This window comes from Prionailurus viverrinus, chromosome B2, assembly GCF_022837055.1.
Source record: "Prionailurus viverrinus isolate Anna chromosome B2, UM_Priviv_1.0, whole genome shotgun sequence".
NCBI classification, from domain to species: domain Eukaryota; kingdom Metazoa; phylum Chordata; class Mammalia; order Carnivora; family Felidae; genus Prionailurus; species Prionailurus viverrinus.
In genome coordinates this window covers 135,199,754-135,211,986 of record NC_062565.1, presented here as the reverse complement: position 1 = coordinate 135,211,986, position 12,233 = coordinate 135,199,754, and the positions used below count along the sequence as shown (strand labels likewise).

General features: G+C 37.5%; 1 protein-coding gene across 7 annotated transcripts in view; it reads right to left on the bottom strand.

The window, feature by feature from the left end:
* TAB2 (TGF-beta activated kinase 1 (MAP3K7) binding protein 2) overlaps positions 1-12,233 on the bottom strand; it is a 90,475-nt gene that overhangs the window by 43,906 nt on the left and 34,336 nt on the right. For 4 of the 7 annotated variants that reach the window (XR_007152078.1, XM_047858123.1, XM_047858127.1 and 1 more), the window contains one exon: positions 3,579-3,769. Coding sequence is in view for 6 of the 7 variants with exons in the window: in XM_047858123.1 (XP_047714079.1) it covers positions 3,579-3,680 (102 nt within the window). In the remaining variant the exon portion in view is untranslated. The other 3 variants (XM_047858125.1, XM_047858124.1, XM_047858126.1) reach the window with 3 other exon arrangements.

The following is a 12,233-nucleotide window of genomic DNA, read 5'->3' as shown; positions in this document are numbered from 1 at the left end:
GAGGTGTGGGGTAAGATTCTAAAAGGTTGAAAATCATTGCTTTTTTGTATATATGCAAATCTGCATTCTCTTCAAAGCTACAAAAAGGTCTGACTCATTATTTCCAGTTCCTCTTTCATTTTTCCTCAAGCTTCTTACATAGACCCAGAGATTACAGATAGTGTCAAAATATCCTCTGTGATCATCCTTCTCTAACTGATTCATTCACCCCTTCAACCAATTTACTGAACTTCCCTTAGGCAAACAGAAAGAAATACAATTACTGCTAAGGATCTCCTGGTCTGGTAGAGGAAATTAATGTGTTCACAAACAGAATAAAGAATGATAGGTGTAGGGATAAGGACTATGGGCAGAGGTCACCTGAGAAGACTTCACCTAAGGATATGTATGGTACTTAATATTAAGTCTTACAAATACTAAATAAACACTACTTAATGCATTACTGTTAGAATAGCAAATTTTAAACTTATAGATTCAATTGTCATTTTAAGAGAACTGAAAAACTCAGTTAAAAAAAGGAAGTCAGAGTGTTAACGATGCAGTATTTTTACACCATTCTAATATTTAATTAAAAATATGAATTTTAAAGATATGAATTATCAGATACCTGCTGATAATATTGTCATCTTAGAGAATCCACAGCACAAGGAAATGATACAGGCAGTTCCAAACAGAGGAATCTGAGCAGTCAATAAAGTCAAGAAAAGAACAGTAGATATTTCTGTCCTTAAGAAGCAAGATGTTTGGGGTGCCTGGGTGGTTCAGTCAGTTGAGTGTCTGACTTCGGCTCAGGTCATGATCTCGTGGTTCGTGGGTTCGAGCCCCGCTTCGGTCTCTGTGCTGACAGCACAGAACCTGGAACCTGCCTCGGATTCTGTGTCTCCCTCTCTCTGTCCCTTCCCCACTTGTGCTCTGTCTCTCTCTCAAAAATAAGTATTAAAAAAAAAAAAAAAAAAAGAAGAAGCAAGATGTTTAAGAGCATGTAAACACAGTGGCAGCATGGCATGATCCTTTGACGACTAATTTCTTATATTTTCTTTACCGTGTTTTTTTCCATCGAGGAAAGTTCTGAACCAGTGTATTTATTACAGAGAGGTTCCCTCCAGAGGAAGGACAGAAGCCTACCCAATTGGGAAAGGGACAGCAGCTCCCAAAAGAAGAGGCTGTTACCAAATAAGAGATGTTTAGAAGTACATTTAGAGGTAGCTAAATTTACTTTTACAGTTTAAAAATATCTCCCCAAATTTGGGAAGATGTGCACCCTAGCTGTGCTTTCAGAGGAGCTCTCCCCATCCCTTTCTTTTAACATTTCTTGTTCTAGCACATACAAATTACATTATTTGGATGCCCGGAATGATCATCAACTCAATTTAAAAGAATGTGATCTGTCACATGGGTAATTTGCAAGCAAAACCGATTTCATTTCAGTTATCATTAGGTGTTGGGAAGCTTGCCTTCGGGCAGTTCGCTTTTGTGAAACCAGACTAACATGGTAAAAGTGTTACTACTGAGCGCCCAAAAGGAATTCAAAATCATTTATTTTCTATTTTTTGGTAAAGTTGAATACATGCTTACTGACTACATTTTTTAAAAATTGGCAGTTCTTTCATATCAAGTCTTATAACATTTTATTGAAGAAATTGTATTATTTTTCTATTTTTCAATGACTTACTGAACTCTCAGCATAGGGTTATTTTATTATCTCTCAGCATAGCGTTATTTTATTACAAAAGTCTATTTGAAAAGTTAGAAAGAGGTACCTGGATTCTAGGGGGAAACACTCCCCACTATCTCTGCTCCTCCCCATATTTTCTTTACTTCTGACTCCACTCTTAGCGGATTACTGATTCATTCACCAAATATTTATTATAGGTCTTCTACTATTATTATTGTTATTAGTAATGGCTGCCAACATTTATTAAGCACTTCCTATGATTCAGGTATCCTACTGGTGGTTTTACTTTCCTTATCATATTTAATTCACTGTTAAGTTTTTTATTCCCATTGTATAGTTAGGAAAATGAGGGCCAGAGAGGTTAATTAAATTACTGTTAGTAACTGTCAAAACTTGAACTCAAATCTGTTTATCACCCCAAACATATGTTATTTTTTGATTATTTATTTAAAAATTTTATTATTTATTTATTTCCTCCCCATTTTACTAAGGTATGATTGATAAATGAAAACTGTACATATTAAGGTTGTACAATGTGATGTTTTAAAAGGTGTACAATGTTATGATGTAATATAGTTATACATGGTGAAATGATTACCACAATCAAGTTAATCAACACATTCACCACTTCACATTGTCTCTGTCTCTGTGCATTTTTTTAGTGGTGGTGAGAACACTTAAGATCCACTCTTTTTGCAGATTTCAAGTATACAATACAGGATTATTAACTCAAAACATATGCTCTTAAACACTATATTATAGAAAGAGCGAGGCATGTTCAGAGAATTCCAATCAGCTGAGGACGTCTGCAGCATAGGGTGTGAGGAGGAAGGACTGGGCAAGAGACCAGGCTGCAGAAGAAGGCAGGATTCCAGATCACAGGCCTGGTATGCCCTCTTCGCAATATATGAACTTTATTCTGAAGGGTATGAAAAAACAATCATGAGGTTTTTAAGCAGGTAAAAACATGATAAAATCTGCACTTAGAAAGACACGTTGGCAGAAGTAATAAGGAGGACTGGAGAGACCAAAACTGGATTAGGCTACAGGCAGGTAGAGCAATTAAATGTACAGATAAAAGGTGACAGGAGTATGAACAAAATGTAGTCACTTGTATCAAGCAGATATCGAGCCTTTAAAAATTTCATGCAATTTCAAACTTTTAAATTAATTTATCAAGAGAAAGTATGTTTGAGCCCAAATTACTTTTTTATATCTCTATTTTTAACAAGCTTGGAAAAGCAGTTTTTGATGGAGAGATTTCCAGTTTAATCAAATGACAAGGCACAACTACCACCAAATATTTAGAATTATGGATTTCTAAGATTGTACACGTAAGAAAAATGCAAACATTTATTAGCTGGTTAGTGACAACTGGAAAACCTACAGATTAAATTAAAACATATAAAAACAAACTTTTGTCTTTAAAATTGGAACCTGAGGCACCGTTGAAGTCAAATTCCTTCATTTCACAGACAAGCAAACTAAAGTATAAAGAAGGCATATTACTTGCCAAGTGCGCTTGGGGTGCTCATTTAGGATCAGAACCCAAGTTTCCTGACTCCTTATTTAATGATTTCCTGACTCTCAAATGAAGATCTGGAATTTTTAAAAAGTGCAGGGGAAAAGTGAAGCGAGCTCAGAGTAAGTATGGACCATGTATCAGGGCTTTATACTGGGCTCTCATTTAGTCCTCACGTCTACTTCACAAGGTAGGTACTATCTGTATTCCAAAGAGCCTAAACACCTCGTTAAAGGCCACACGGCTATCAGACACCAAAGTTCATTTCTTTTCATCGGAGCACACGAGTGCCAACAGGAAGATAAAAGAGTTTTCTTCTAATTAAAAAAAAACAACAACCCAGGTTTGTATGAATGAATGCAGAAATCATTGCACACTGACCTGTAACATGCACCTGGATACAACAACTTCAGGTACTTCAGGGAATTTTTGTCGCAGGTCATGTAAAACCTGAAAATCAATTTGGTGGCTTCCTTGGGCCATTCGTATATTGCCTGATCAGGACTATTTGTACAGTAGGCAATTCTAGGCCTTAGTGGAAATAGTACTCATCTCTTCTGTCCAAGCATTTTCTGTGAAAGAAAGAAAAAAATTTTAATGAGAACTGATTAGAGAATGAATATTGTTGTGGATTTAAAATTTCAATACACAGGGCACGTGCTTTAGTACCTAACATTTAATATAAGTTATCAAAATATTATTTAGTCCTATAATGTTTTCCATGTAGTTATACTGTCTTTTCAATTTATAACTCCTGATGTCAAACTTTTAGATTGTTTCATCCCTATTTATATGCCTTATAATGGCTGTGCCAAAAGGCATTTAAGAAATTATTGTCAAGGATGTCTTCCCTCATTCTTCTAGACGGGGAAAATGAGTAACATTACTGACATTTTTCTTAATATTAGAAGAGAATCTGAGGTGAGTTATCTTATTTACTCAAAATTTTTAAAGTTTGGAACCTGATAAAGTTTGGTTCTAAAAATGACTTTGCATGCTTTGTCTAATAATGAGCTATATAACCCAATACATTTTCTTAATTTCCAGATATACTTAATCCTTAAATGTGTAATGAATTCATTCTCAGGGGATCAGTGGCATTTTATTCCCTCTGTTTTAATAAAATCAGTATTTTAAAATATACTATTACTTGAGGCTCAACCCCAAAGGTCTGGATTTAATTGGTTGGGGAGTGGCCTGGGCATATGGATTTCTAACACTTCCCCAAGTAATTCTAAGATGTGGCCAAAGTTGAGAACTACCTACCTTCTTTTTATTCCTAATGGAAACCATGTTTAATTTTGAAAGCCCTTTTGGCATATAAATAGTATGTAAGTATATTAAACCTAAATAACATGAAAATATTTAAATATAATGCTATTTGTGTGATGTCATTTTATGATAAATTTAACAATAAGACAATCTCTTTGAAACAGGTTTCTTATCTGTAGTATTTCTCATTTAACCTTGCTAACTAACATAAGCTTAAAAAATACAAATCTATAAACTCCATCAATATAGGAATTAGGTCTCTTTTGTTCCCTTCATGTAGCTAGCACTGTGTAAGCACTGTTCAGCATAACAGTAGATATTAAAATATTTTTTATTAAATTTAGTTATGGTAGAACTTCTGAGTCTTCCACAGAATATATAGACATCATGCATAGTAAAGCCTTTTAGCTTTTTATTATCATTTAATTAAATTCCTTAATTGTTTCGTCTATGTGATTTCAGCTTATGTCACACAGGTAAAAATTACAATGGGTTATAGGAGAAAAGAGGAGTACTGAAAATTAGTAAATGGTATTTTAAAATAGCTTAAGGGGTGATAAATGAGCTACAACACTGCTCAACTTGAGCTAGCCTCCCTTGACTTCACTCCAGCCATCAGCTCGTTTCTCTGCCCCTTCCCTCTTCTGGGCTAAAACTCCTGGAAAGGAAGGGTTGTTTGTACCTAAGTGTCTTCCCTTTCTCCCTCCTAATCTCTTTTAGCCTACACAATCAGGCTTTCGCAGTTTTTCTCCACTGAAACTATACTTCTCAAAGCTGCCGCAGGCCTTCAGGCTGTCAGACCTCATAAGCAGTCCCCAGTCCTCATCTAACCACAGCTGAGGACTCAGTCAACCAATCTCCTCCTTTGAACAAGTTCCTCACTTGGCTTCTGAGGTTTCTACTCTTCTGGTTTTTCTCCTACCTGCTGGCAGCTCCTTCTCAGCTTTGTCAGATCCTCTTCCTTTCCTGCACATCTAGATGTTGGTGGACAATGGAGTTCGATCTAGGGTTTCTTTTCAACTATACCTACACTCCTCCGCAGTGTAATTTCATCCAAATATACCACTTTAAACAGAGGCATTTGTATCTCCAATGTCAAGGGAGCGCTCTCCCTTGAGTTCCACACTAATCTAGCCAATTACCTGCCTGACATCTCCTTCTGGACATCTAAAACTCACTTCAAACTTACTATGTCCAAAAGGAAACTCTTAATTTCCCCCCTTTCAAGCCAATCCCTTCGCAGTCTTTTCCATCTCAGTAAATGGTGCCATCATTCATCCAGTTGATCCTTCTTTCAGATCCCAGATCTAATCCGTCATCAAGTCTTGTTGGCTGGATCTGTAAAATAATATTCTGAATCTGACCACTGTCTCCCACCTCTGTTACTGCTCTTGTCCAAGCCACCACTGTCATTCACACAGACTGCCACTGCAAAGGTCTCTTCCTGTTTCGTCCCTTGCCTTCATTTTCTGTTCCCCCTCTGCCCCTCATTCTATCGAGGGATCTTTGTGAAAAGTAAACCAGAGCAAAATCCCCTGCTCAGTCCTACAACACGAGGCCCGTGGCTAACTACCACCCCTCAGACTTCACCTTCTACCATTCTAGTCCCCTCAGTTCTGGTTAGTTCTCAAAAAAGCCACTCTTTCCTCCCTTATGGTTTTTGCACCACTGCTCCTTCTGCCTGGAACATTTTACCCTCAGATACTTGCATGGCCCCCTTTCTTAATTCACTAACATCTCTGATGGAATGTCACTCCCTCAGAGACAGTAGCTTCCTTGACCAATCTCTCAAGAATAAAGCCACAAGTCTCCTCCTCACGTCCTCACACCCTACTTTTCTTCATAGCGTGTCAATACCCGATACGTATTTATTTATTTATTTTCCATCTATCTGAAAAATGGTAACTCCACAGGATCAAAAACTTTGAAATTCACTGCTATACCCACCTCAGGACCTAGGTCAAACATGCAACATTTGCTGCATGAAATGAAAGTTTTACTGTATGGTTTCTTCACATTACTTTGCTTCTAAAACACTTTTCAAATGATCTAGATGTGGAAATTTTTGCACAATTTGAGGGAGAGGCAAATAAATGAATTTTCAGTCTAATTCAGGACCACCTTTATTAGAAGAGGATGAATCACGAAAATAAATTTCAACTTATCCCATTATTAAAACATAAAGTTCCCAAATTCTTTGAAAAAGTCTTATCACACTTGCTTTTCTAATAAAGACCATCAAGTACACAAACAACAAAATTGTTCATATGTACAACTGTATTTCAGGGATTTCATTTCCTGTAATGGCTGAATGGCTCCTACTAGCTCATTTCTCTCATAAACACTATAAACATTAGACAAAGTATAAAAACAACTACATGAAAGCAGAAGGCATAACCAGTAATAGAGATGGTGGGGAGAAGGAGGAGTCAGTACTTAGAAGGTTAACAGCATGGGGTGATTTTCCATTTTTTTTAGTGGCGTTTAGCCAGAGAGCAGGCCTCAGCTGGTTCGGATGGCTAAAACCTAGACAGAAAACCTACAGCCGTACCAGCTTAATGAACCAAAGGGTAGACTCTGGCATACCCACAACAGCTGAAAACCTAGTAAGTAAATCACAGCAAGGAGAGAAGCACCAAATCCTATGTATAAATTCTGCACACATCTCTGATCCCCGAACTACACATATGTGAGATTCCAAGCAGCCCAGCCAAAGCTAAAATAACTGAGATTTCAGAGTTTGAAGCTGGGAGTTCAGCCAAGTTAACTGCCTCCTAAAGCAAGCAAGCGAGGAAGGAAACCAACCAAACATCAATACTCACTACTGAAGGCACACAATAGAATCCAGAGTCTCTACATGCCATTCATAAGAAACAGGAAAAACTGACCCATACTCAAGAGAAAGGGCAACCAAGGGAGACCAAGCCCAAGATGACCCAGGTGCTAGAATTAGCACATAAGGATTTTAAAGCAGCTATTTTAACTACGCTTAAAGATGTAAGGACACACATGCTTGGATTTCAGCAAAAAACCACTCCCCTGAAACCCCAAAAAACCAAAAAGCCAGAAACTATATTCTTTTAAAAAAGAGAACCAAACATAACTTCAAAAAGTGAAAAATAAATGTCTGAGATAAATTCACTGGGTGGATTCCCCATATATTGGAAATGACAGAATAGTCGGTAAACTCGAAGACAAAGCAATAGAAATTATTCACACCCAAGGGATGGAGAATAAAAAAATGACTGAGGGTGGGATGGGGTCAGGTAGGTGAGGTTAGGAAGAGAACCTAAGGGTAAATATCAAAAAGTCTAAGGTACTTGTAACTGGAGATCCAGAAGGATAAAGGAGAGAAAATGGGGTAGAAAAAACTATTTGAAGAGTAGTGGCTAAAGATTTCCCCAAGTTAGTTAAGACTTTGGTCACCTTCTCAGACGTGTGTGGCTGCTATTGGTCAGGGGTCATCCCACACAGCAGGCAGAAGATGGTGGCTGCAACACCATCCAGAAGATGATGGCTGGAGTCCATCAACTCTAGGCTCCAACTCCTCATGAAAAGTGGGAAGTCCTTGCTGGGGTTGGAGCAGACTCTAAAAATGACCAGACAAGGCAAGGCAAAACTAGCCAATTGGCCAACAGCTGCCCAGCCTTGAAGAAATCTGAAACAGTACTATGTCACATTGGCCAAAACTTGTGTCCATCTCTGCAGTGGTAATACTACTGAATTGGGCACAGGATGCCCTGACCCAGGTGATTCTGATATCACCAGAAGCCTGTTAGAACAGACTGGTGAAAAGTATGCAGAAGTTGTCTTTAATAAAACTGGCCAGAGCTTGTTTTAAACAACAACAACAACAACAACAGCAGCAGCAGCAGCAACAGCAGCAGCAGCAAAAAAGATCTTACTTAAGAATATCAAAGCCTAAACAGGAAAAGCCAAGGAAGACCACGCACAGATATAAGTGTCAAACTGCTAAAAATCAAAGACAAAGAAAATGTTGAAAGCAGCAAAAGAAATGACACAAAGGGGAACAATTCTAATAATGCTGACTTGTCATCAGAAACTGTGGACGCCAGAAAATAGTCAAATGACATAATTTAAGTGTTGCAAGAAAAAACATCAACCCACTTTCTATATCCAGCAAAAGTAAACCTTAAGAACAAAGCAAGATAACTATTTTTAATGTAGCCTTTGGCGGTGAGCAAATAAATTTTACAACTAAACACATTATTGAAACAAACCAATGTTAGATTCTGTATGAACTATAACGCAGCTAACTATGGGCATTTATGAGGCAACTGGATACACAGAATATTGAAAACCAGACAATCATTTAGTCTAATTAGCCACGACCCACACACTTAAGGAGTGTCTAGAATGTGCAGATACAAGTACTAGTCAATGCCCTTGCTCTCCAGGTCACGGAAATTCTTGGATTAGAGGCACATCAACACAAGTTTGTAATTTAGGTAGCTATTCGAACTTGGGCACTATTTTACCTTCTGTCTGCTTCCTGCTGCCACCTCAGCCTAGCCTGTTGCTATCACATTGGTTTCGTCTCTTTCACATTCAAAAAAGGATTAGAAAGGAGCACTGTGCATAAGGAAAAATTGTAGAGAGCAGAGAGCAAGAAGAAGCTAGGCTCCAAGTCATGATGTGTCTTGCAGGTCATTAAAATTTGGAAGTTTTATCTTCTGAGTAATGGGAAGTCACTGAAGATTTAAGCTCAGAGGCAGGGAAGGGGACATGATCAAAAAATCATGTATGTATGAAGAATAGCTACAGAATGGAGAAAAGGGCAAAATATATGAGCAACTCAGTTTGAAAACTACTGTTGTAGTCTAGCTGGCAAAGGTTAATAGCTTGTAACTACAGAAACAGCAATGGAGGCTGAGTAAAAGGAAAAACTGAAAGGATATTTAGGAAGGAAAAATGAATAGAACTTGTTGCTGGATTAAATATTGGGGTGAAGAAGTCGGTGTCAACACTGGTTTCTGATCTGCTCAACTGGATGGTGGTCCCATCTACAAATGATAGAACAGGCCCAAGAAAACAAAGGGGTAGATTACGGGTTTGGTTTTGAACATGCGGAGTCTGGGGCACTTTTAAAACATCAAAATAGATGTATCACAGAGGGAGTAAGGATATATGGGTCTAGGCTGTACACGAGTGCTACCTAAGTGGTATTAACTGTGCTGTATGTGTTTAAAGGGCTCTCTGGGCTGAGGGAGAGAGTGGGAGGCCATAGAATCATGGCTACTTTCGAAGTTTAAGAATATAAAAAAGAATGAAATCTTGCCATTTGCAACAACATGGATGGTCTAGAGGGACAATACTAAGTGAAATAAGTCAGTTAGAGAAAGACAAACACCAAATGATTTCACTCATATGTTTAAATTAAGAAACAAAACAAAACGGGCAAAGAAAAAAGAAAGACACCAAAAACCAGACTCTTAATTATAGAGACCAAACTGATGGTTGCTGGAGGGAAGGTGGGCGGAGGGACGAGTGAAATACGCTTATTGTGAGGAGGCCTAAGTCATGTGCAGAACTGCTGAGCCACTATATTGTACACCCGAGACTAATGTAACTGCATGTTAACTAAACTGGAATTAACATTTTTAAAAAAGAAGGTTAAAAAAGTATGAAGCAAAACAACCAAATCTGAGGCAGCTTCTGGAGATAGTCATCTGTCTGGCTAGAAGAAAGGAGGGACAGTAGGATTAGGAAGAAGGAGTTTGGGGTGGGGGGTAGTTACAGGAGATGAGAAAGGCCTTGAGATATAAGAACACTAAAGTTTTAATATTATTATGTAAACTATCATTTATCTTTGCCCTATTCTTGCATGGTTGAATTTTACTGAAACACATTTAATTATAGTTCATGTTGAGTATCAGAAAGAAATGGAATGAAATATATAAAACTAAAATTTACTTCTCGATTGCATTAGGATTCTCTTTTAGCTTATAGGACAAGAAGGTAAGGAGGTCTTCCCATTTTAACATATATACCATCCTAAAATTTAGTTCTGGTTAATAACCTTAAGAGATGATAATTTTTTCTGTAAACAATGTAATCTTGAGTGGGAGAGGACCCCATGAAATTATCTTGCGAAAGTATATAATTTCAGAGGTTAGAGAAAAGCCTGTTGTCCAATAGACTCCTTGCTAGACTTCTCCTTTCACCTGTGTAATTTCACTTCTTAAAACTGACCCTTGACAACAAAATTCTTTACAAAAGTACTGTTATTGTCAAAGTGGAAAGACTACCTTGTTCACCGTTGTGTCCTAAATACTTAGAAAGTGTGTGCTAAGTAGTAGATGCTCAGTAAATATTTGCTGCAATAAATCTCTACATATCAGAAAATGCCTAGATTTATTTTTTTAAATAATTTTATTTATTAAGTAGGCTCCATGCCCAACGTGGGGCTTGAACTCACGACCCCAAGATCGAGAGTTGCAGGCTCTACGGACTGAGCCAGCGTGCCAGAAAATGCTTGGATTTTGAAGACTAGTATAAAAGGGGGTCTCTATCTATCCAAACAAGCATTTCCCTTACCCTCAGCTTTAAGTCGGTGCTGCTTAGTACTTATTTTGAAACTGCAAATTTGTTCCAATGCAATTGAAATAATAGGGAACAATTTGAGCGTTAGTTACCAGCTAGAAATACTAGTTGGATGCGGAAAACCACGCTCAACTGAAACAAGCTGCGTGTGAATACACAAAATGTAACACACCTCAAACATCCGCCAGCTGCCTCAGCTGGCCTATCAGCATGCGGCCCCACCTAGCCATATCTTGTGTTACAACTTTCCTTCTGATTTCAGAAAACCCTTCTTTGACCACTTCAGGATAACAAATTGCCACATCTATGCTCACTTCCATAAGCCAACTTCAGATCTTTTTCAAAGTACCGTATTTGTTTGTACGTTATAGGAGTACATATTTCTTAGTCATTTAACATGGGTAAAACTATACTGTCATTTTTTAAGGATCCTATCTTTTTTAAAATGTTCTCTGATAAAGTTTTTGAGTGTTGTATCTGGAACTCCACTTTTTCCATAAACCCTGTGGCTTTTCTTTTTCATGATTTGCATAGCACGGTGATTTTTAGAAACACAGATGTTAAATTTTAACAGAACTGTCTGAACTGCAAAGCCCCTCTGACCTTAACAACTGTGAACAGTAACTTCCCCAGGATGACTACTGGGAAGGCAGAATGTTTTAACTTATCTATTTGGTTGTCAAAATGATGTTAATAGTTTCTTATAACTGATTATAATTTGTGTCTTTTCTGTGGATTGGCTGACATTACCAGACTGTGCAGTGAGTTATTCTTAAAGAGTATCATAGAACGAAGCATTGATATACAGTCAGAGTAGCTGGATGGCACTACAATTTTTAAAATTAAAGGTAAAGCAAATTTTGAAACCTTTAGCCCCAATAAGATTTCAGAATTAAACCTTAAAAATAAAGAAATCTATTCCATGCTTAATCATACACACACTATTCTAAATACCTTTTACTTTACTCATGCATTATCTAAGTATCTCATCAAATGCCAGTTAGGTAACAGTTGATGTACTTCACATTTGATTAACCTCAAAAGAATTTACAAATGTCATTAATTAAACATAAAAACTTTCAAAAAAATTTTAACAGCACATTATTGGAGTTATATTTCTTGGAGCATGATATGACAACTTTACTAAGGCAAAGCAAACTCCTCCCCCCCCCCCATCCACCCTCCACCAATCTATAATAT